Consider the following 23,447-nt stretch of genomic DNA (forward strand, 5'->3'; position numbering starts at 1 on the left):
CGTGCTTCCACAATATCTCAGAAGTGTTTTAGGACTTACACAAGAATAGTACCTTTCTACTGTTTAGTAAAGCAAGCTATCTTTTCCCCCCCAGATTTCTGCGTAAGCTTGAAAACAGATATCCAATGAATCAACTCCTTAAACATCCATTTTTTTAAGCTCATGCAGAAGCCAGGGAAAAAGATAAACTGCTTTAATGCACAACAAAAACTGCAATGTTCCTACAGGTAGTCCTCAACTTATGACCGGTCACTTATGACCATTTAAACTTATGATGGACCCTTCAAAGGTAATTATGACCCAGTTAAGAAATTCCAATGGCCCTTCCCCCATGGTCATATGACCACATGTTGGATGATTAGTAACTGCCCTTTATTTATGATCATTTCCAGTGAACTTTTGCATGTGTGTCCTTTGCATGCTCTTATGAATTGCTACTCTTCAAATTCTTATAATATTTCAGTGGTAAAGACTCTGTGGTGTTTGGGATGATTCTGTTGAGCTTTGGCTTTTTCGTACGCATTCTCTGTTTGCTGTCGTGTCTTGTTACGGTTATGTTTTACTTTGCATTTAAAAATGTAAAAGCTATGTTAGTTTCGGCCATTTTAGGTGGTAGAGCTTTTAGCATGACAGTTTATTCTTGCATATATTTCTATTAGTTATCTAATGAAGATGCACTAGCAACACTCCTTTTCTCCAGCCACTGCTCCGTGCTAGCAAAACAATAGCAAAGAGCAACATGCTGGGCTTCTGCCCACTAGGAGGAGGAGGAGGAGGAGCTAGAGAGAAAAAAGGAGAAGATGTGTGCTAAAGGTGTTGCTTAATCTTGCTAAATAATTGGATCTAAAGTACAGAAATATTGATAAAATTTTTGATTTTAAAAAACAATCTAGTCTTAAAGGGGGAAAAACAAACACCCATGTAGGGCTTTTTTTTGTCATAGAACGCTCAGAACGGAGTTCCGGCACCTTTTTTGGATGGAACATTGTAGGGTAGGCAAGGCGGGTTGTACGATATGTTCGAGTTCCGGCACCTTTTTCTTTTACAAAAAAAGCACTGCTTATAGATAATGCCATGAGGGTATAATTCTTAAACAATCCCGAGAACCCTTTAAGAACCTTAAAGATGGAAATAAGCTAGTTAAGCTTAGGAGATGTAAACACTGCCTTTATAAATATAGCTATTCCGTGATTAACTGTAATTGCTGAAATTATTTGCAGTACTGGCTTTTAATATTTTATTGTTTATTCCAATTCCAGATAAATTGCTTTGCTTATTTTCAGACTGGAAAAGTGAAACTGAAAGGAGTACCAATAATAAGATTAGCAATTTAGAACCTACTGAAGTAATAGCTTGACGTTTAGGGTTTATTTAGAGAACTGAAAATATATATCTGGTTGTTTTTTTATTGTGACTTCCTATGAATAGCTTCCTTCCTGGATTTGAAGAAACCTGTAAAAACATGACTGTTTCATGAGGCTTTGGGGTCCAACATATTATGAGTAATGTACTCCCTCTGGTGAGAAATGGTGTTTTAAGTTCAAAGTATAAATTCTTATATGTTCAGTTTTTACTTACATGTTGCTTTTTAATGGATTGCTAGAGTTTTTTCTGTTTGAGTTATAAAGAAGAGAACTATTGGCTGCTCAGAATCACTTTCAACTGGAGTGATTTATAAGTCTTGTAAACAAAAGAAATAAATGCTCTTTAATGCTAGATTTAAGATAACAAAACATTTAATGGATTACAGCAGGGTTGTATTCCCATTATTTCCCTTGAGGTTTTGTTTTAATGTTTTCAAAATTAAAACCATCCTTTTGGCCAATGTGTTTGCTAGTGGATTGGCTGGTAGCAGTCAGCTGCCACTTCAAGGGTTTGTGTCCTAACAGCGGTAAAGAAGGGATGCAGTTTGTACTGAGGACCTGTTGTTGAAATGACTTTGAGTAATTTCAAATTTTTCTTTCATCGGAATGCAAGATTCTCTAAATTATTATCAGAACACGTTTTCTATTTTGTGCATTACTCTGCTGAATACATTCACAATTAGGCCCCACTTTGAAAGGTTTGAGAAACATTGGATTCAAACAGTGTTTCTCAATTCTGACACCCTGAAGATGAGTAGATTCAATTCCCAGATCCCCATGCCAGCATTTTCAGTTTCCAGATCCCCTAGCCAGATCACCATTTTTAAATTGCCAAGTTTGAGAAACGCTGCATTAAAAATGAAAGTCAAGAAAATTGAAAGATTTTATGTACTAGACGGCCATAGTTTCCTGATTGTCCTTTTTCTCCTTTCACACCAAGAACACCAGTTGTTCCCTGAGGAGAAAAAAAAACAAAAAACAAAAACATGGTAATAAAAACAATTAGTAAATGTTATAAAATATATAGTTTACATACTTTCTCCTATTTTAATATTTTAATGAATCAAATTAATGAGTAGAAATATACTGCATATCAATTTTCATATAGGAAAACAAATTATAACTTGCACTGAGGCAAGACAATATGAGTAAAGGGTTTCTGCCCAGAATATTAACTGTGCTTCAGAAAACTTCTTAATCACAGAGAGACATAACATTATTAAACATAACATTATTATATATAACATTATTGTTTGTAAGGTCCCCGTCCTTTACATGAACTTGAGATATCATATCAATCTAATCAGATAACCCAAACGGAGGCTTCTTGATCAAGCAGCACTTTATTTGATCAAATTAAGCAGCTGAGTGGCCAACAATCTGGAATGCTGGCAGAGTTGTGTCCAGAAGTGCCACGCATTAAAAAGTTGGTAGCATTACTTTTGTTATGTATTGGGCTCAATAATAATACCACGTAGGTTGCTGGAGCAGCTAACAGCTCTCCAGCAACCCAGACTACAAGTCTCTAGTGCTGCTATCCCTAGGTGGCAATGGTTGCTTCAAACCTATTGGCTGCCACCTAGGGGCTAGACTATATATTGCAGCTAGTTACAGCCCAATTCTCAGTTCAGATTCTGCAAGCAAATAAACATGAGCTTTCCTGAACTCACTTGTCTCATCTTCATTCCTGCACCAAAGAACCCGCTACACAACAGCTTTATAAACTGTTAACCAATGAAAATCAGACAACAGAGCCATTACATCATAAGGAGGACATCAATCATTCCTGTACACTCCCTTATTCAGTGGACTCATTCCCTGAGCCTGGAAGCAGGATTCGGAAGGAAACACAGAAACCAGCAAAGAAAGAATGCCAAAGGTCGGGAAACTTCAAGAATTCAACATGAAGCACTCAGAGGAATGGCCATCCTATTTGTCCCAGGTAGAAAACTACCTCCGGGCAAACCAGATTGTGGATGAAGGACTGAAGGCCGCAACGCTACTCTGCCTGTGCAGCCCAGCAACCTTTGATTTGGCCAAGAACCTTTTCACTCCAACACCGATAGAATCGGTTTCCTACACAGACCTCAGAAAGAAGCTAACCGAACATTTTCAGCCCAAGATATCTGAGATAGCATGATGTTTCAAGTTTGACCAGAGAGTGCAGCAACCCAGTGAATCAGCTTCAGAATTCATCGCAGGCCTGAGGCAGGCCGCACGCCTTTGTAAATTTTCAAATTTAGAAGAGAGACTACGAGACCGGCTTGTCTGCAGCCTATGGAACTGAATGCTTCAACAGAGATTCTTTGCCAAACTGAACTTAATGTTTTCAGAAGCACAAGACGAAGTAATGGCTGATGAAGCCACCGGGGGGGCAGTTCAAACAGTACAGCCCACCAAAATGACAAAGCATGAAGAAACGGTCCACCATGAGGACGCCAATAGCCCCAAAGAGCATGAAATCAACAGACTCCAAAAGCAACCCAACGCGTAACACCGCAACAGCCAGCAGCAAGAGAACACTTACAAGGCAGTTATCTTACCTAGATGTAAAGGGTGCGGCAGCAACCATGTTCGCGCCGATTGCAGATTCCAATCAGCCATGTGCAGAGCTTGCAGCAGGACAGGCCACATCGCAGCAGTTTACACAGCCCGCCAGAGGCACTGGCCACCCAAACACCAGTTGGAAGAACCGACTAGGAGAGGTACTGGGGCCCAGGGTCCGGTTAGTGTAGGGGTTTTCAGAAGCTGTAGAAGTGTGTGCCGCACTGGGGCCCAACATAATTCTAACTGACTTTCAAAGTGTTCAAGTTAAAGTTAAGGGAGAAGCCACTTTGACTGTAAAATTTAAGGGGTTTTATGGGCACCTGGATGTCATAGTAGTAGGGGGCCAGAGAACGATTCTCATTGGACTCGATTGGTTTGATGCCTTAGGTATTCAGATTACTGGTATCAACTGGACACAAACTGCAGACCTCTCATCAGTGTGCGAGGACTATGCAGACGTTTTTGATTCAGCCCTTGAAATGTACACAGGCCCGCCTATCTCATTTAAGCTAGATCCCAACGTTGTCCCAATCAGGGTTAAGCCTCGAAGGGTCCCCTTTGCCTTAAAACATAAAATTGATTCAGAAATTGACAAGCTTGTAGAGCAGGGCATTTTACAGCCAGTCGATGGAGGGGAGTGGGAAACTCCTATAGTCACCCCACTTAAAGCCAATGGGGAAATTCACATTTGTGCTGATTATAAATGCACTCTAAATAAAGCCCTCAAGCAACATGCTTACCCGGTTCCAGTGGTCAACCACATTTTAGCCTCCTTGCAAGGGGGTACTATTTTTGCTAAACTAGATTTAGCACAGGCCTATCAGCAATTGCCGGTTGATGAGGCCACAGCTGCGGCTCATACGATTGTGACTCACAGGGGGGCTTTCAAAGTAAAACGCTTACAGTTTGGAGTCAGTGTTGCCCCAGGCATATTCCAGGGGATCATGGAACGCACACTTAAAGGCATTCAGGGCGTCTGCCCTTATTTTGATGATGTTCTTATTGCTGGGGAATCCCCAGAAGTGTTAGCCAGCAAGCTCAGGGCTGTTTTACAGAGGCTTCGCGAAGCAGGCCTCAAATTTAAAAAAAGCAAGTGTAGTATTGAGGTCCCTTCAACAGAATTCCTGGGATTCAGAATTGATGCTAATGGTATTCACCCTGCTGAATTAAAATGGCTCCTAGGCCCAAATGGCTCCTAGGCCCAAATCTAAAGGAGAGCTACAAGCATTCTTGGGCTTCCTCAACTTCTATCACACATTTCTACCTCACAAGGCCGCACTAACAGAGCCCCTGCACAGGCTTCTAGATAAGAAAGCTCCATGGAAATGGACTAACTTACATGAAAAAAGTTTCCTGGACTTAAAAGCACTATTATCAGAAAATTCCACTTTAACTTATTACAAAGAGTCTAAACCAGTATGTCTTGCATGTGATATATCTCCCTATGGTGTGGGGGCAGTTTTAAGTCACTTAGAAAAAAATGGAACACAGGTTCCTATAGCATTCTACTCAAGGACATTGTCCTCTGCTGAGCACAACTATGCTCAGATTGACAAAGAGGCCCTAGCCATTGTCACTGGAATAAAAAAATTCCATGACTATTTATATGGCAGGGACTTCACGGTCTTTACAGACCACAAACCAATGTTGGGACTTTTCACAACAGACAAACAAACCCCTCACATACTTTCACCAAGAATGTTGAGATGGTCTATTTTTCTATCTGCATACACTTTTAAATTGATTCACAAACCGGGCAAAGAAATGGGCCATGCTGATGGCTTCAGCAGACTACCACTGCCACTAATGGAATCAGATCCAGCTCCTGCTGCCAGAATTTTGTCCATGCAGGACCTGCCTGAATTTCCCCTCCATGCTGGGGACATTGCTGCTGAAACAGCTACAGACAGAACAGTTAGTAGAGTACTGTCGTGGATATACACAGGGTGGTTGGATAAAAGCCCAGGTTCTGAATTTCAGCATTATTTTGTCAGAAGGCATGAACTATCTGCCCACAAGGGGTGTATTTTATGGGGAAACAGAGTCATAATTCCCACTTCCCTAAGAGACAGGGTTTTACAGTCATTACATGTCCTTCGGGAGAAGGGTGGTATAAAAATTAAATAATAATAATAATAATAATAATAATAATAATAATAATAATAATAATAATAATAATTATTATTATTATTATTATTATTATTATTATTATTATTATTATTATTATTATTATTATTATTATTATTATTACATAAAGGCCATCCAGGCATTGTCAGAATGAAAGTTTTAGCTAGAAGCTACCTTTGGTGGTCTGGTCTTCATAAGGACATTGCGGCACAAGTCCATGGTTGTTATACATGCCAGCAATCTAGGCCTGAAATGCCACAGGCTTCAGTTCACAGGTGGGAGGAAATGCACACTCCCTGGTCTAGAATTCACATAGACTACGCTGGACCCTTTCAGGGACATCTCTTCCTCATAGTAGTGGACAGCCACTCCAAATGGCTGGAAGTAATTCCAGTTCCTAACATGACTACTGCTAGGACCATCCAGGTGCTGAGAAAACTCTTTGCCACACATGGGTTGCCAGATGTCTTAGTTTCAGACAATGGGGCCCAATTCACTGCTGCTGAATTTCAGGCCTTCCTTAGAGCAAATCTCATCAGACATGCAACATCTGCACCATTTCATCCATCTTCTAATGGTCAAGCTGAACGAATGGTGAGGACAATGAGGGAATCACTCAAGCGCATTGTAACAGGTGACTGGCATCACAGATTGGCAGATTTTCTACTCTGCCAGCATTCTATGCCCTGCACTGCTACAGGCAAAAGTCCTGCAGAACTGCATTGGGGGAGGCAATTGATCACTAAACTGGACAGGTTGCATCCAGCTAGAGTGGCAGCAGAAGCCTCTCAACCAAAACCCCCTAGGGGACTGCAAATGGGTGATTGGGTTTGGGCCAGGAACTATGGTCATGGGAATCTGTGGGTTCCTGGTAAAATTACCAAAGCATCCAGCCCCCTGTCTTATGAAGTGGGGCTGGAGGGAGGGTGAGTTTTCAGACGCCACATTGATCAACTCAGAAAACGGTTTCCAGAACGGCCACTAAGTGAGGACTTCATCATAAGTCCCTCCCAAGCTCCTCAAACTTGCGGCCAAGCCAGTCCTCACATGGACTCTCAGGACTTTTCATTCGTAACTGATGAGGAACCAGATGGAGAAGTGGGGAGTCCAGGAATGCAACATGGATCCCCTGAAGGAGCAAGCCAACCAGACTTCAGCTACCGCTGTGTCTACTCTTCTGATCAGTCTGACTCTAAGGTGGGCCAGCCTGGAGAGGCCAGCCAGAGAGCATCTAATCCCCTTGACTCAGGAGTACCAAGGGACATAGGTCTACCCAGCCCACTGGGTAAGCTGGTAGACCACAAAGTGACTGGAACTCCGAGACGTTCCACTAGTGCTCACAAGCCTCCTTCATATCTTGCTGATTACATTGTAAAATAAAGATATATAATGTTGTTGTATTGTAACTTGCCACTGTACTACAGAAACTGGCATTATGATGTTAACTGTCTAGTATACTATCAGTGAAGGCTTATTCATTCAGATGCTATGACGTTAACTGTCTAGTGTGCTGTCAATGAAGCCTATTAATTCAGATGCTGTAAGTTAACCTTTAACTTATATGGGTTGTTTTTCTATTATTATTATGTAAGATTGTTTTGATAATGAGTCTTGATAATTGTATTAAGACTAAATTATGCTATAATATTGTCTGATCTAAGAGGGGAGGGGTGTTATGTATTGGGCTCAATAGTAATATCATGTGGGTTGCTGCAGCAGCTAACGGCTCTCTAGTAACCCAGACTACAAGTCTCCAGTGCTGCTCTTGGCTATCCCTAGGCGGCAATGGTTGCTTCAAACCTATTGGCTGCCGCCTAGGGGCTAGATTATATATTGCAGCCCAATTCTCAGTTCAGATTCTGCAAGCAAATAAACATGAGCTTTCCTGAACTCACTTGCCTCGTCTTCATTCCTGCGCCAAAAAACCCGCTACACAACAGCTTTATAAACTGTTAACCAATGAAAATCAGACAACAGAGCCATTACATCATAAGGAGGACATCAATCATTCCTGTACACTCCCTTATTCCCTCCTTCAGTATATCGCATCCATGTACATGTTTCCCATGCTTGCATGAAATTTTCTCTGGTGCAGCAGCTGATTACAAAAAGCAAGAAAGCAACAGTGAGACTAAACAATTTCCCTTTGTTCCAGAACCTTTCAGTTTACATCACTATATAATTCTGTTTATATTTGTTTCTATTTGGCAAAATACAAAAAAGTATATAAATACTCATTTTTGTGTCACATTTAGATTTTGCAAAATATGCTTACCTATATGCAATAGCTGGTCTTTAAACTTTCATCATTTGAACTAGAGACAACTTAAAAGACAACTGTTTCTTTTATTTATCTTTTTTTTTACTATTAAAGCTATATGTTGTCTTTTCATTAACATCAGTGCTTAGGACAATAAAATGCCAAATTGGTATTATAGCACAAAAACAATTTTTTTTCAAGGGATATGGAAGATTGCTAAAGGCAACAAAAGCATTTTCTGAAACCACTGAAATATCATTCTGAGTGAGCATACATGTAAACACAGATGATACATTTGCCATTTTGCTTTAGTAACACTCATGGCAGAATTTTCTTATGTACATTCACATGTATGTTTGTGTGGTATAAGAAGGCCTCTAAAAGTATACACACTACAATGTTTAATGTTTTAGGTAGATAGGGAATAGAATAGATGCTACATTTGCTTTGCAAAATGACCTTCTGAATGCTTTGCACAACACTATAAAACAGAATCAATGTAAAAAATGTAAAAAAAAGACTAATTGGGACCCACCAACAGAGAAATTTGAGATAACAAGTTCTTAGTGCACAGAGGCAACACTTCTATACAAGCGTTTTTAACAGAAAGGAGAAATTTCCAATCAGTCTACACAGTTCCTTTAATCATTTTGTGTAATGTGTACTTTTTATTTCTTAGACAATAACTTATTTAGTTTTTTAATAATATACTTCTTAATGTATCATTTTAAAAATGTCTAAAAAATAAGACTATAAGGCATACAAAATCCTTGGTAATTAGAAGTTCAGTTTTTTGTGACTGGGTAAAATTTGTATGCTGGCAAAAGAGATAGTATCAAGTCAAGCTTTATAAGGATCACTGATCCAGATGTCATTTAAAAAGAGGACAGTGTTTAATACAAATTATGATGTGCTTTACATGATTAAAAAGCTTGCACTTGTACTGTACATAGCCTAGAGATAACATGTAAACAGTTTGCTCTGTTACATCACACAGTGTAACTTCTAGGATCTAACAGAGGGCTTCCACCACTTAGTACTATCTGATTGAGTCTCATCAGTTAATTAGTTTAATTGCAAATTATGTGTATTCTAATGTCTGTCTTTTTTCACACATGAATGTGAGTACACATAGTACACACACTAATATCTACCTGGGAACCTTGAACTCCTTGATCTCCTTGCAAACCATTTGAACCAGGGTTTCCTTCCTCTCCCTGTAAAAAGACATAGTTCTTGAACATCAGCTTTACTACAGTATAATTTTTTTTAATTAGATTTAGAATTCTGTTGTTCCAATTATCTGGAAGAGCACAAAGGTGGACAGAGGTGCATTAGAAGGAGTTTCATTTGACCACAACTTTGTCTTGTGAAACAAATTATTTGAGGCAAAAAAAAAGTAATTTGCAAGACATGGGGAAAAGAGCTGAAAGAAGATATGGGGTATACATGCAGATTTCCCATTCTAATGAGCATTTGTTTTGGACAGTGATACGATAATTATTCCTCACAAGGATTGGAAGCAGACAGAAACAGAAGTAAATCCCATGCCTGATGCAGCTCACTTATCATGAGGAATTGCAGCCAGGATAGGAATCCTGAAAATCAGGCCAAAGGAATTTGGATACACTATGGCCTTTTCCACCAAGTGAACTGATTCAATTGTTAGAACTGCATTGTTAGAAGAACTGAAAGATGAGATTATGATAATACTCCCTAGGGACAATGATTTGACAGCACATAATCTATCAGTCATGACCTACTTCATTATGAAGGGCCAGAGTTGGGAAAGGCAATGAGGAAGTTGTCTTCAGCAGAAGATGGAGGGAGAAATCAGATTGTACCAGTTTCTTAATGCTCATGTTGATTGGAACAAGATCCATTTAGAAGGAATTCTAAAAACCCTTCTTTTTGTTATTGTTTGGACAAACTTGATGGATTTTTCTCATTTTATTAAGTTTTTATTAACTGCTCCATAGTTTACTCAGACACAGCTATGTATCTTGATTTCCCATCAAATTGCTTCCATCCCTTTTATTGACTTAAAGTTTTTCAGTAACAAAGTCTTCACACTAGACTAATTGTAAATACGTGAAATTAAGAAAAAAACCTACCTTTGGGCCTAGAGGTCCTGTGTTTCCCTCAGCTCCCTGAAATAGAAGGTGTCATTTTTATTGACAAATTTTAATTCTGTTGGGTAATGAAATGTCTGTTAACAAACAATGAAGCTTAGAGAATACCAAAAAATCTGCAATTCAAACCTGAGCCATGTATATTCTCTCCTTAATTTTGTGCTATGATTAAAAAACATTTGCATTTTATTTTCCTGGTTATTGACACATCAGGTACTTTCCATTCCAGTGTCATATAACAGAACTCAGGAAGACAACTTTTTCTGTTCTTTGTATCATAATTTGCCCAGAAGTTAGATTCTCTCCCTGCTCTCCTCTCCTCTAGGAAGGTCTGAAGACATGATTTCCCCATCATATCTGGGGGCCAAAGAGTAGAAATGGATCTTTTCTATGAATGTACTACATAGAATATATTTACTTACTGCCTGTGATTATGTTTATGCTGAATTGAGGTTTATAATATAGTTGTATGTTTTTATTTATATTTTTAAATTTGTTTTTAATTGTTATAAGCCAGACGTGTCAAACACAAGGCCCGGGGGCCGGATTCGGCCCATGAAGTGGTTTCATGTGGCCCGCGAAGCCATCCTGGAAACAGTGAGGGAATGGCCCCCACTGCCTTGGCCCTGGCCCAGAGACCCTCCTTCTGCCAGAGACCCTCAGATCTGTCCCACTCCTGCCCAGGCCCCCATAGTCACCCTTGATGCGCACGATGTAGAGCTGGCCATGCCCACCCAGTAGGCCATACACACTCTAGCCACACCCACCCAGTAGGCCACGCCCACCCTGGCCCTACCCACCCGGCCCCCTGAGGGCAACTGCAATGCTGATGCGGCCCTCAATGAAATTGAGTTTGACACCCCTGTTATAAGCAGTCCAGAATCACATATTCTAAAAGATAACACAATGCCTTAGAATCCTCCACATCTGAATATTTGTTGATAGCATTGCCTTTACTAGTAAAACATTTAGCACCTATAAGTGGTATTGTAACTTCTTCTATCTTCTCCAGAAACTGGAGAATGTAAAAAGGACATGGATTAATTAGCAATCCTACAATCCTTACTATACTGCAGCAAATGGCTTTGGATTCATGACACTCAAAGTTGTTCTGATTTCCCTCCCTCTCCAAATGGAGATAGGGCCAAGTGTTAAGAAATCCTATTCATTTCTTTTTTCTAATCTTTCTGAATAAAAGGTTTTGGATTCTTTAGTGCTTCTTGAACAAAGTGTTTTCTGCCCATTGAACTGAATGTACTATATACAAAAAAAAGGAGCTTTCTCTGTCTTCTTATGTAGAATTTCTGTTGGACAACCCTTATCTGCCAGTGAATGAGAACATGATTTTGATGTGCCAAAAGAACAGCAAACAAAAATCCAGAGTTTCCCAATCTACAGTAGCAGAACAGATGTGCTGAAAACTATTTTGGCACATTTGCATTAAAAAATGCAAATGTTTTGAGGAATACTCCATATGTTTCCATATGTTGTAGCAGGAAAAAATGTGACTCAGTGGTAATTAATAGAGTTCAACAAGGAATTTTTCCTCCAGCTGCTAAAGAAAAGCCACAAAGAAAAAAAAAGTAAATATTAGTTTAAAATATATTTGACAGTGAGCATTCCAACATGTTTATAGACAGATGTATCATATTGATGCAGGTGAGTAGAGACATTGCTTCTAATCCTTTCTTTTTCTGGTTGATAATAATGTGTAAATAATAAGTAGAAAAATAAGCTTCTCCTTCAGTGAGCTTGAAGTTATGATTTCTTCTAGTTTAGTGTGGAATTTTTGTATTTTTTTTTTTAATGGGGAAAAGCAACAATAGCTTATCTGTAGGAATAATCATCTGTGGCAAGCAACCAGCATCTTTTTTTCTTTCATGTCCTCATGATCTTTACTTCATCAGACAGGTTAAAGGTGTTCTAAGATATATCAGTGTTGCAGTATTTCCTTCTTTAGGTTGACTTAGTCCATATCTAATCCTGAAGTCTACAGAATCTCTTAAATTCCTCAGCCATTACTCTGAAGGAAGTCTGCTGACTGCAGTGACTAAGAGCAAAAGCGTTAAACCAGATGTGTTTCTCAACCTCGGCTTCTTTCAGATGCATAGACTTCAGTTCCCAAAATTCCGCAGCCAGCCATTTTGGGAGTTGAAGTTGCCACATCTTAAAGTTGCAAAGATTGAGAAATGCTGCATTACAGACTATTAGAGAGCAAATTCTATGGGGACATAATTTTCTATCCCATCCTAGCGTAAGTAGACAGTTAAGATAAAGGGTCCCACCTTATTTCCTGGGGATCCTGCTGAGCCATCGGAACCTCTCAATCCTCTTTCCCCCTGAATAGAGAATTAATATTTCTGTTAATTGATATTTTTGCTACAAACACCAAATACTGTAATATTTCCATTTTTGTGTTATTCATTTATACTAAGTGAGATATTAAAAAGTAGTTACATAGTAGATGGGAGGGACAACCTGACACTTACATTTATGAAACTCATAACAAGTAGGATCAGAGAAACCTAACTGTTAAGCCAATCTGTAATTACTATTATTATCAAACACTAGCATAATATTATACTAAAAAAAGTTTAATCTTTTATATAGTTTAATAGCCCCCTCCTGATAAAACATTGTTTCTTCTTTAACTCATATTTTATTGTTGTCACCTGGAATTACTCTGCCAAAAAAAATAGAAAGCATAATTTGATTTTTAATATGTAAATTATTAGTAACATGGCTTTCAGTTTCCGGTATGGTTTGACTATTTTGTCCTTAGGTGTTATTACTAGGTTGCAGTTAGCCTCAATAGAAGAAAAAGCTTTTATTGCAACTTTTTTCTTTTTTTCCTAAGGCTAACAGCATCATGGGAATGAAGGGAATTTGAAGGTCACCAAAATTCATGCCTTACTTAAAATGTGGGGACCAGGTTTCTTTTTATGATATTAATATGTCATGATGGGATTTTAGGATCTCTCTACTCCCATCCTAGTCCAACAGGATGTCAAGTGCCTAAATTCTTTCTTTGGTCATACCAAATTCTGTGAAATAAATCATTCACCCTTCTTTTTTGCCTAGACATTTTGTCTAGGCTGTGCAAGGCTTTCACAACAGATGCTTTGTGTCATGTAAGGCTAGAGTGAAGCCCTTCTCTTCATTAAAGCAGCTGTATCTTTGCCACAGCTGCTTCAAATGCTGCTCCTATCTTCACATTTAAAGTGAAGCAGCAGTTTTAACTATTTGAAAGATAACTTTGTTATCTTTGCACAAAAAGACTAGACAAATGTTTTACCTTAACCCATTCAACTTTGAAGACACAAGTTATCTATGTTGGTTACATCCCTCAAGATCTTCTGATAAGACCTGACTCTGGTTTGACTATGAATATGTAACAATTACCATCCTTCCTGACAGCCCTTTGAAGCCTTTTGGTCCTCTTATGTTATTGTCTTGTCCTGATTCACCCTGTAAAATAAATATGATAGCCACCTGATTAGGAATTACCTCCAAGATTGTCAAATTTCAACAACCAGTATATCTGTTCATAAGGTTTATCACACAATAGGTAATCTAGTCATATTAGTCTAGGCAGCAGGGACTATGTGGGGCCAAAAGGTCAACAAAAGTGACATATCCATTGCGCCTTTGGCGTCTAGTCATGCCGGCCACATGACCACGGAAATGTTCTCGGACAAGAGCTGGCTCTTCAGCTTTGAAACGGAGATGAGCACCGGCTCCTAGAGTCGGAAACAACTTGCACGCATGTGCGGGGGAACCTTTACTTTTACCTTATAACAACAGTACAGCTCTGAAAAAATATTTTTTAATCTCCTTGGTTGGTTTAGATCCTGGGGAGACAACTTTTGGCAGCTAATGCCTGTTTAATTCATTGATGACAAATCAGGGCCCTAAGAGATAGTCAGGGTTAGTAATCATCCCATTTGTCCTCTTTTTCATATTCGTAGCTTCAAGGAGAGGATTTTTACCTTTGCAGATATAGTAAACCTATTAAATCAGTGTTTCTCAATCTTGACCATTTTAATATGGTCTTCTTCAAGTTGCAGAATTCCCCACTGAGCATGTAGCTGAGGAATTTGGTAAATTGAAGTGCACACATTTTAAAATGGCTAAAGTTGAAAAGAACTGCTTTAGATAATTAAGACAATTCTTTCATTTAGTTCCTGCAGTATATTTTTCAGAACCATGTTCTTAGTTTTTGTCAGTTAGGTACTGCAGAGTTTTGGGTCCATCCTCCAAAAACCCTAGGAACCACTTGCAGAACTTCCAACACACATACCAGATCTCTAGTTTAGTTAATTTATTTCTGTGACGTGCTTCAATAGCATAAGGTATTTGTCTTGTAACATGATCTTGGATTCCCAAGCCACATAGCATATTATACATTGAACAAGATCTATCACCCAGAAGTGTCTACAGCAGAAGCAAAAAATAAAAATGGTGACTGTGTGTGTGAAAAATATAGAGAATATTGATTATGGAATCACAGTTGCCATCCTGTTTTTTTTGACACCCCCTCTACTGCTTCAGACACTCTTGCTTATTACATTCATGGATGCTAAGATTTTTCTAGTTATAAGTAATTATTCTGCAGTCAAATAAAACAATCATTTATTTATTTATCTTGAAATACAAACATGCATACACATGTATAATGCAATGCAGTACAATATATTCCACGTACACACACACTATATTTTTGAAAATAGACTTACATGATCTCCTTGGAAGCCTTTTGGTCCCAAGTCACCAGGAGGGCCTTTGAGTCCTGTATTGCCCTAAAGATTTATGATGTTTGTGTGAAAACATTCTGCTTAAGTTTATTTGTCTCAAAATTGATGTTAGATTGAATTACAAGTGTTTTTTATGTTGAGAAAGCACTTCACTTTAATAATAATAACGCCATACTATAACATGATAGTGTCAGTTCTATTTTTTCTTGCACTTTTCATGCTTAACTTTATGCTTGTGTTCTGATGTTTGGTGCAAAAACCAGTATGTGAAAACTTAAAGGAATGCAGAGGAGGATTTAAATCCAGGAGACCCAAGCCACTTTGGATCCATTTCTAGAATGTATTCCTTTGTCTGTTGATGAAACACTTCTAAAACAAACCAGCTTTTGTTTCCACAGAGAACAGGTCCACAATATCCCATAAACATTCAAGCATCATATATAAATGCCCAATTTTATAGTAAAATTAAAGGCCTTTCTTTACAAATGTCTCCAGGCTGTTACTATTTAGCACCTTCAAAAACAACAATTTGGGGATAATGACCATCTTGAGTTGTGCATTGTTCTGTCTGCAGCATCAGCAGATATCAGCAAAACCTGGATGCTGACTGATCCCAAACTGACAAATTGATGGAATTCTTTGTCCACTCTCCACAGATCATTTCTCCTATATATCTCTGAGCAGCTAGCCATTTGCATAGGAAAAAATACACCGTAAGTACTTCCATCATGCTATTTTCTTATAAGAATAAAAGGTTTAGAAAATAAATTTAAAAGATGACCGAAAGAAATGAAAGACACAAAATAAAAAATAACAATGAAAGGAATCATAGGTAAATCTAGCTTAAAATCATACCATCTGATAGATATTTCCATAACTTTTAACTCTTACAATCTTTCCTTATTTTAACCATGCTCATTCAATTCTTCAAACACTGCTTCTTGTTTTCAAATTATTCACATTTCCCTTTTTTAGGTTCACATCAACTACATTCAGTCATAACAAAGCTCAGTCTTCCCCTCCCCAGACCCCTTTACTCTTCCTCTATGTAGTTCTTTGCAATTCAGTCTTTACTCTCTCTACATGACAGCAGTACTTCAAGAGACTTCTTTCATATTGCTCACTTATGTTGGTATTTGGTCCAGATTCATCTACCCCCATGCTCACTCTTGACCCTGCCTCCTCTTCTTTTACCACTCACACTTCAGAAAACAAAGCTGAGAAAATACAAAGCTGGAGAGAAAGATAGCTGGCAGAAGTCTCCACGAAATAGTCAACAGCATCAAAATAGTGGACACAATTGACTATCAAAACCCCACTCCTTTTTAACATGGATAGAAAGGAGTATGGTGTTGATTGTCTAGTTGCACCCACCATTTTAATATTATTGGGTGCCCCAGGAAAGTATTTCATGGAGAATCAAGAAAAGCATCTAGCCTCATCTGAAAGAAAGATTTTGTCAGGGACAAACCATTGAGCTTCTGAAGAGTTATGCAAATTTATTGCCTTAGTGGCAAGGACTAGAGTTTTTCAAGTATCAATGAATACACCAGAGATGTCTGAATCTCAAGGCAAAAACATTTTTTGTGTGTTTGCTGATTTTCAAAAGTAATACAAAATAAGATTTTTAAATATTACCATTGCTCCGGTGTCTCCCTTTTCACCTTTTAGTCCTGGAAATCCAAGTGATCCCTAAAACATAAAATCAGTTTGTGTATTTATGTGTGTGTATGCATGTATACAGATATCACTGAGTGAAAATAAACACTCATGCATATATGGATACATATACACCCCTGACACAGAAGAAAATAAGAAATAACTTTTATTTACCTCTTCCCCATGAATTCCATCAACTCCATCAGCCCCATCCTCTCCCTGAGAGAATGAGACCAGTTAGTATCAGCTCACTTTTCACTTGTTTATTATACAACATAATAATATCCATAGAAGTTAAATATATGTGTTTCAGAAGGTGACCATAACTAGTGAAAGATTGTCAGTTATTACATTTGCTTTTTTCCTGTCACCTTGACCTGAATTTCATTTCCTAACATACTTCAATTTTTTTTATATTATGCTTCCCAGGGTTTCATTTTTTTTTCTTTTTGGACCCAGACCCAGACCTATGATGTCTTTCTCATCATAGTGATCTAATGCCTTAGACTAGAAAGGAACTTGTTAAATAAAGTACAATAATTAAAATTTTGCACACATTAAATATTTTCTTACTATACCGTTTCTCCATGCAGTCCTCGTTGACCCTGAAAGATTTAAATAACTATGCATTAAATCATGAAACTAATACAATACACACATATTAAAAGAAAAACAAAACAAAAGATCAAAAGGAAATGATGGGTAACTTCTTACTTTTCGTCCCCTAGTGCCACATTGACCTATATCACCTTTCTTTCCCTGAATTCCAGGGATTCCCGTGGGACCCTGAAACAGAAAATCAAATCACATATCACATAAATAATCAAATATGTACTTACCCCACATGTTGAGGAATTCATTCAAATATTACACAATTTACCTGCTCTCCATCATCTCCGGGATATCCTGGATGTCCTGCAAAACCAGTTGTACCCTGAAAATATAAATTAAAATTGGAAATATTGAAATAATTGATATATTCAAGTGAAAACCTTTATTCCAAAATTGCAAATTGTGTGTGTTTGTGTGTTGCTTATATATTGATACCTAACAATAAAACTGATACCTAACAAATACTACTTCACTAGTCCCAAGTGCTAGTTTTATACTCTTTTTATTGTTTTTATTTTTGCCTATCCTATTAATTTTCCACAACCTTAAATTTCTAATTGAAGTGAAATTGTCAGTGCAAGTCTCTATCATACTAGGATCAGAATTAAGTGATTCATAATATATTTACCCTGGGCCCCTTTTCTCCTCTTTCTCCACGGGATCCTTCTTCCCCCTCACATCTACACAATATGCAGCAGCACTTTCGCTCAGCAATTTGGTCCTTGAAGAGAAGAAATTATGATTTTATCCTTAGAAAATTTGGTTTGTTATAATTACTTATGAGTGTTATAACTGTTGCTTTTATGCTGATTTTTAGAGAGATCTACAGCATTCAAGGCTTTCACCAAAATGACAAAACAACATTCATCTATACAGATATGATGCAGTTTCATGACACACATTATAAAAGTTGCAGTATTTGCAGTTTTGCAAAGGCAAATTTCCCCTTGCCATTTGCTCTCCTTTGCCCTCTTCTGTGAATGCCTCTTGTAATCATGTCATACTACTCAAGAAAAGAAAGGATCCTTTAGGTCTTGAAATCTAATCCATTGGTTCTATCTTATGAACTTACCATGTACTGAAGGATCCTTTTGGCCACATTTTCTGTGTTAATTGATAATTGATTGTAATATCCGAATCCCTTTCCAAACTCAATATGCTGAAGTTGATCAATAGATTTGGTTCCTTCCAGAGCAACAGTTATGAGTCCATCTAGTCCTATTTGAAACAATGATTATTAGCAATACCTTTTAAATATCTGCTTCTTGGGTTATTATAAATTATTCATTTTCACATTCCTGTGAACAGTTGGACACATGTACCAAATATAAATATTGCAGAATAATTCAGATAGTTAAACATGCTCATTCATAATCAGGAATAAAAATTTCCAGTCCTTTCCCCCCCTGTGTTTGGTATAGCAATGGAACTAATTTTTAGATATGCATAACTGTGACTTTAAAAGGGGTAAAAAAAATTAATTAAAAGATTGCATAGAACAGGGGTGTCAAACTGCCGGCCCACGGGCCAGATGTGTCACACTGAAACCACACCTACCCCATTGCTGGCAATGGGGAAAAAGTCACAACATCACAACATGTCATGTGATGTTTCGAGTTTGAAACCCCTGGCATAGAAACACATATAACTGAGGACCTGTGCATCCAAAATTCATACAATGGTGGATATTTGTTTAAAAATAATCAAAACACATGGAGCAGTTGGCTCATAACTCATGGACCAGTGACATGGATACAGAATGGATAACTGAAATTGTTGAATCCTTCTAATATGATAGAAATTGTGTTGAAATTGTAACATTTCTTTGCTAGACAAGACAGAAACAAGATCTTTTACAATGCTAATCAGATGAAAATCCTTCATTAGAATTTGTTACCATTCTTTATTACCAAAGAATTACTTCACCTTTTGCCTTAAAATGTAAAACAATTTCTTCTTTCAACTGTTTAATTAAATATTTCTAGTTTCCTGAAATATTTTCTAGATAAAGTTATTTTAGGCTAACCAAGGAACGGCAGATGAGAACTTGTAAACCTGAATATGAACAAGGAAGAATTTTGGAATAATAATGTAAAACATCCATTTGAGCTAAAGCATTACATTTGATTTTCTGATTACCTTGTATTCTAAATTCTTCAGATTTTTGTCCAAGTTTTATGATATTATCATCCAAGCCATCTGAGAAAAGAAGTAATACCTAAAAAAAGTTAAGAACAATGAAATTAAAGTAGGGACACAGACCAAGGGAACCAAAACAAGAACCATATGGTATAAGCCAGATTCATTTATTAAATAGTTTGATGAGCTTTAAAGAGAAATATTTTTATTTATTTTTTTTAATTTTAATTCCATTTATATCCCGCCCTTCTCCGAAGACTCAGGGCGGCTTACAAGCTTAGCAGTAGCCTTCATTCTATGTATATGCCTGCTTATTAGGGCTTTCACACACACCCCAAGCGGCATTATTACAAAGTCAGCTTAATTGCCCCCAACAATCTGGGTCCTCATTTTACCTACCTCGGAAGGATGGAAGGCTGAGTCAACCTTGAGCCTGGTGGGATGCGAACCTGCACTAATTGCAGGCAGCTGGTGTTACTTAAGGAGGCATTAGCCCACTGCTCCACCAAGGCTCATTTGGAGAAATGTAGATGCAATTAGATAAACCATCATTGATAAGGATTACAATTTTCTGTTGAAAATTATTTAAACAAAATATTGGAAATAGGAAAAACATAATAGATAAGAAGAAATAATTATCAAACCAATGCACAGGCTGAGTGTATATAAAGCCATTTATAGTATTAAAGAGAGATAGATCTTTGAAATATCCATAAGTAGTTTTTGAATTAATTAAAATGGAGATCAAAAATGAGCAAAATCAACTTTAATTAAAGGATTATTTGAGAAAATTGATTGGCATATAATATTTTCAGCCAATGGGAATTTCTTGCATTTTTAACATTGATGATGCAAAAAATATACCTTTGCACGAATGAAGGCAAATATATGTGACTCAGGATAATGTTGCAAGATCAAATCTTAAACTAGATCTCTAGTCCCAGTGACTGACCCAGATTCAATCTAGCAATATATATTCTTTTAACTGTTTATTATTTCACTATAATAAAGTTTGCAGAAAACAATAAAAATAATAAATTCATTCTATAACATAATTTCATTCCATCTGTAAAACAGAGATGAGCTGAAATTATTAAAAGCTGTTCTATAAATGTTCCAATTTTCTCAAAACATTTTAATCAAATGTCTAGCTAAAGGTTTATTGCAACCAGAAAACGTAATATACAGTATATCAAAATGATTACAATTCCTTTACTTTAATTTATGCAATGCAATTTTAAGAAAGTAGAAATGATTAATTAAATAAACTTAAATTATACCAACTTAAATAATGTTGATATCTGGTATAATGCAATATTTTAATAGAAACTATTAACATGAACATAAATTACCGTGTTTCGATTTTTCATGTCAGTCACATTTTTAACTAAATTCCAAATACTGTCCAAGAAGTCGATGTTGAGCTGAGATGGTCTGTTGAGCACAATGTTTCTGAGTTCTTTTACTATATTTCTGTCATCAACATGATGAATTTTTTTCTGGAAAGATTTATCTGTGTTTTCTACTGAAATAGTCACACTGAATTGTGCTTTTTTGTCCTTAGAGCAATTTGTACTGCTTAAAGATGTTAGGCCTTTTATAATATCAGGAAGATGAATCTCCAAATGTTGTTGCTTACTGAATAAATTGTCCCCTGGTTTCTGAGATGATATATCAAAGCCAATAATAATATCTATAAAACATGCTGTTTGGATGAACACAAAGGCAAAATATCAGAAACTAATAAAACAGATTTGTTAAATTCAAGCAGATTCAGACAACACTTAACACTGTAAAAGAATTGATTGCTTCTTATTTCTAGAGAGGTTATCTAGGTCACAGCTTTTCAACCGGTGGTACATGTACCACCTGTGGTACTTTGCCACATGGCAGGTGGTACACGACTGCTAGCCAAGTGTAGCAGGGGAGAGGAATGAGCTGAAGTGACCCAAGCCTGAGGGAGAGGCAGCTGCAGCTACAAGACTGTCTGGGCTCGGCAGAAGCTCCAGGAGCCAGCAGGGCTTCAGCTGGAGCCAGGAGCCAGCAGGGCTCTAGCTGATTGGCTCCAGCTGATTGGCGCTTCCAGAAGCAGCCAGAGCTGGAGGTAAACTGAAGGAAAAGGTGGGGGGAGAGGAGAGGATATAAAAAGAGGTGATTTTGATGAGAAAGGGGGGAAAAAGACAACAAGGAAAGAGAAGGAGAGGTCAGCTGGCAGGAGAGGAAACAGGAACAGAGAAGAAGAAGAGGCTGTTGCTGGAAGAAAAGCTCCCCTGGTTTCTTTTCTCCAGCTAGCAGAATGCAATCAGCGCTGATGAAATGAAAAGCCGGAATGTCTGAAAGGAGGTGGGTTTATTTAGTTCTGGATCATCTGGCAGCTTGATTGGGTTAACATAAGGATTTTTATACAGTTTTTACAGTGTTTTGTAATTCAGAGGCTCCTTTGTGTGCTTTGGCTATTGGAATATTTTAATCTGTATTTTAGGCTAGCAATGTGTCCAAAGTGTTGACTTCCATAGGTTTAACCCTTTAAACAAATATAATTAGTTTTATCCCTTATCTTGAGTCTGCCTATGGCTTTTAGAAAGTTTTCTTTGATGGTAAACAGGCTTAATTTAAGGCTAAAGCGTTTTGCATTTGCTGGAGCCTTTCAGTCTCTAATTGCAACATTGTGACATGTGACATGCCTGAGGCAGCTTAAAGAAAATAAATACCTGGAGTTTATGTGTTTCTTTATTTTGTGAGCCTTTCTTGCTTTGCAATTGATTCCTGTGTCTTTAAGGGCAGGGCTTTTCAACCTACTTTTAAGGGCAGGGCTTTTCAACCTACTACTTTTAGGATATGGCAACATCTGAGTACCACCAGTCACCTAGCAAGGTGTCAAAAACTTGATGACCAAAAAAGGAAAAAAGTGATGAAGTACAGGTAGTCCTCGACTTACAACAGTTCACCTAGTGACTGTTTGAAGTTACAATGGCACTGAAAAAAGTGCCCCAAAGCCACAGCTGAGCAAGACACCTGCCTGCCTGCCTATTCCGCAGCGCTCTTCCTCCTGTCCGAGGTTTTCATTGTTGTGAGCATTTCTGTTGAGGATTAACAGTGAGGGTGGGGAGGAGGGTGTTTGGTTTTTATTCCCCCCATCTACTGGGTGGTTGCAGCAGGTTTTGGTCACTTCACATGACCCTGGGAGACTGTGACCGTCATAAATATGAATCAGTTGCCAAGCATCTGAATGTAAATCATGAGACCCTGGAGATGCTGCAACATTCCAGCTGATCGGTGCTTCTTCTGGGCTCAGAAGTGCCAGGATCAGTGCCAAGCTCCAGTTGGAGCCTGGCGCTGATCCTGGCACTTTCGCTGAGCCCTGACAGCCCTGCAGCTCCAGCCATCTCTCGTTCAGGCTTGTGCAGTGCTGCCACTGGTTCAGCTCATTCCCCTCCCCCCACTACTACTTTTCTAGGATGGTGGTATACCACCTGCCAGGTGCCAATGTACCACAGGTGGTACCTCTACCACTGGTTGAAAAGCCCTGTTTTATGGTACAGGGAAGGTGATGGGGGGTGCATTTTTACTACACTGTGAAAGGAGAGCTAAGAAGGTCCAACCATCTAGCTTAGGGGTCTACAAACTTAGCAACTTTAAGAGCTCTGGACTTCAGCTCCCAGAATTTCTCATCTATCCATGATGTCTGAGGAATTCTGGGAGTTTAAGTCCACAAGTCTTAAAAGTGTCACGTTTCAAGAGCCTTGAGCTAGCTGGTGCATATTAATAAACATGGATAAATTAATCATGCATTTATCAGTGCAAAGGGAAAGTGATTCAGCAAAGGAACAGCCACCAAAGAAATTAAAACTGG

At 38.0% G+C, this 23,447-nt stretch overlaps 1 protein-coding gene across 1 annotated transcript in view; it reads right to left on the reverse strand.

Annotated features, from left to right (window-relative positions):
- The window catches only part of LOC310649284 (collagen alpha-6(VI) chain-like), a 76,640-nt gene that overhangs the window by 26,254 nt on the left and 26,939 nt on the right, over positions 1–23,447 (reverse strand). Inside the window, exons 9-23 of the mRNA XM_083377585.1 lie at positions 20,947–21,299; positions 19,595–19,673; positions 18,528–18,673; positions 18,084–18,176; positions 17,724–17,777; positions 17,558–17,629; positions 17,422–17,448; positions 17,018–17,062; positions 16,823–16,876; positions 15,167–15,229; positions 13,833–13,898; positions 12,716–12,769; positions 10,413–10,448; positions 9,453–9,515; positions 2,257–2,319 (exon numbers count right to left, since the gene is read on the reverse strand). Coding sequence (XP_083233711.1) covers positions 2,257–2,319; positions 9,453–9,515; positions 10,413–10,448; positions 12,716–12,769; positions 13,833–13,898; positions 15,167–15,229; positions 16,823–16,876; positions 17,018–17,062; positions 17,422–17,448; positions 17,558–17,629; positions 17,724–17,777; positions 18,084–18,176; positions 18,528–18,673; positions 19,595–19,673; positions 20,947–21,299 — 1,268 coding nt within the window. The remainder of the gene's footprint in view (positions 1–2,256; positions 2,320–9,452; positions 9,516–10,412; positions 10,449–12,715; positions 12,770–13,832; positions 13,899–15,166; positions 15,230–16,822; positions 16,877–17,017; positions 17,063–17,421; positions 17,449–17,557; positions 17,630–17,723; positions 17,778–18,083; positions 18,177–18,527; positions 18,674–19,594; positions 19,674–20,946; positions 21,300–23,447) is intronic.

Source organism: Vipera ursinii (genome assembly GCF_947247035.1).
Source record: "Vipera ursinii genome assembly, chromosome: Z".
Classification (NCBI taxonomy): domain Eukaryota; kingdom Metazoa; phylum Chordata; class Lepidosauria; order Squamata; family Viperidae; genus Vipera; species Vipera ursinii.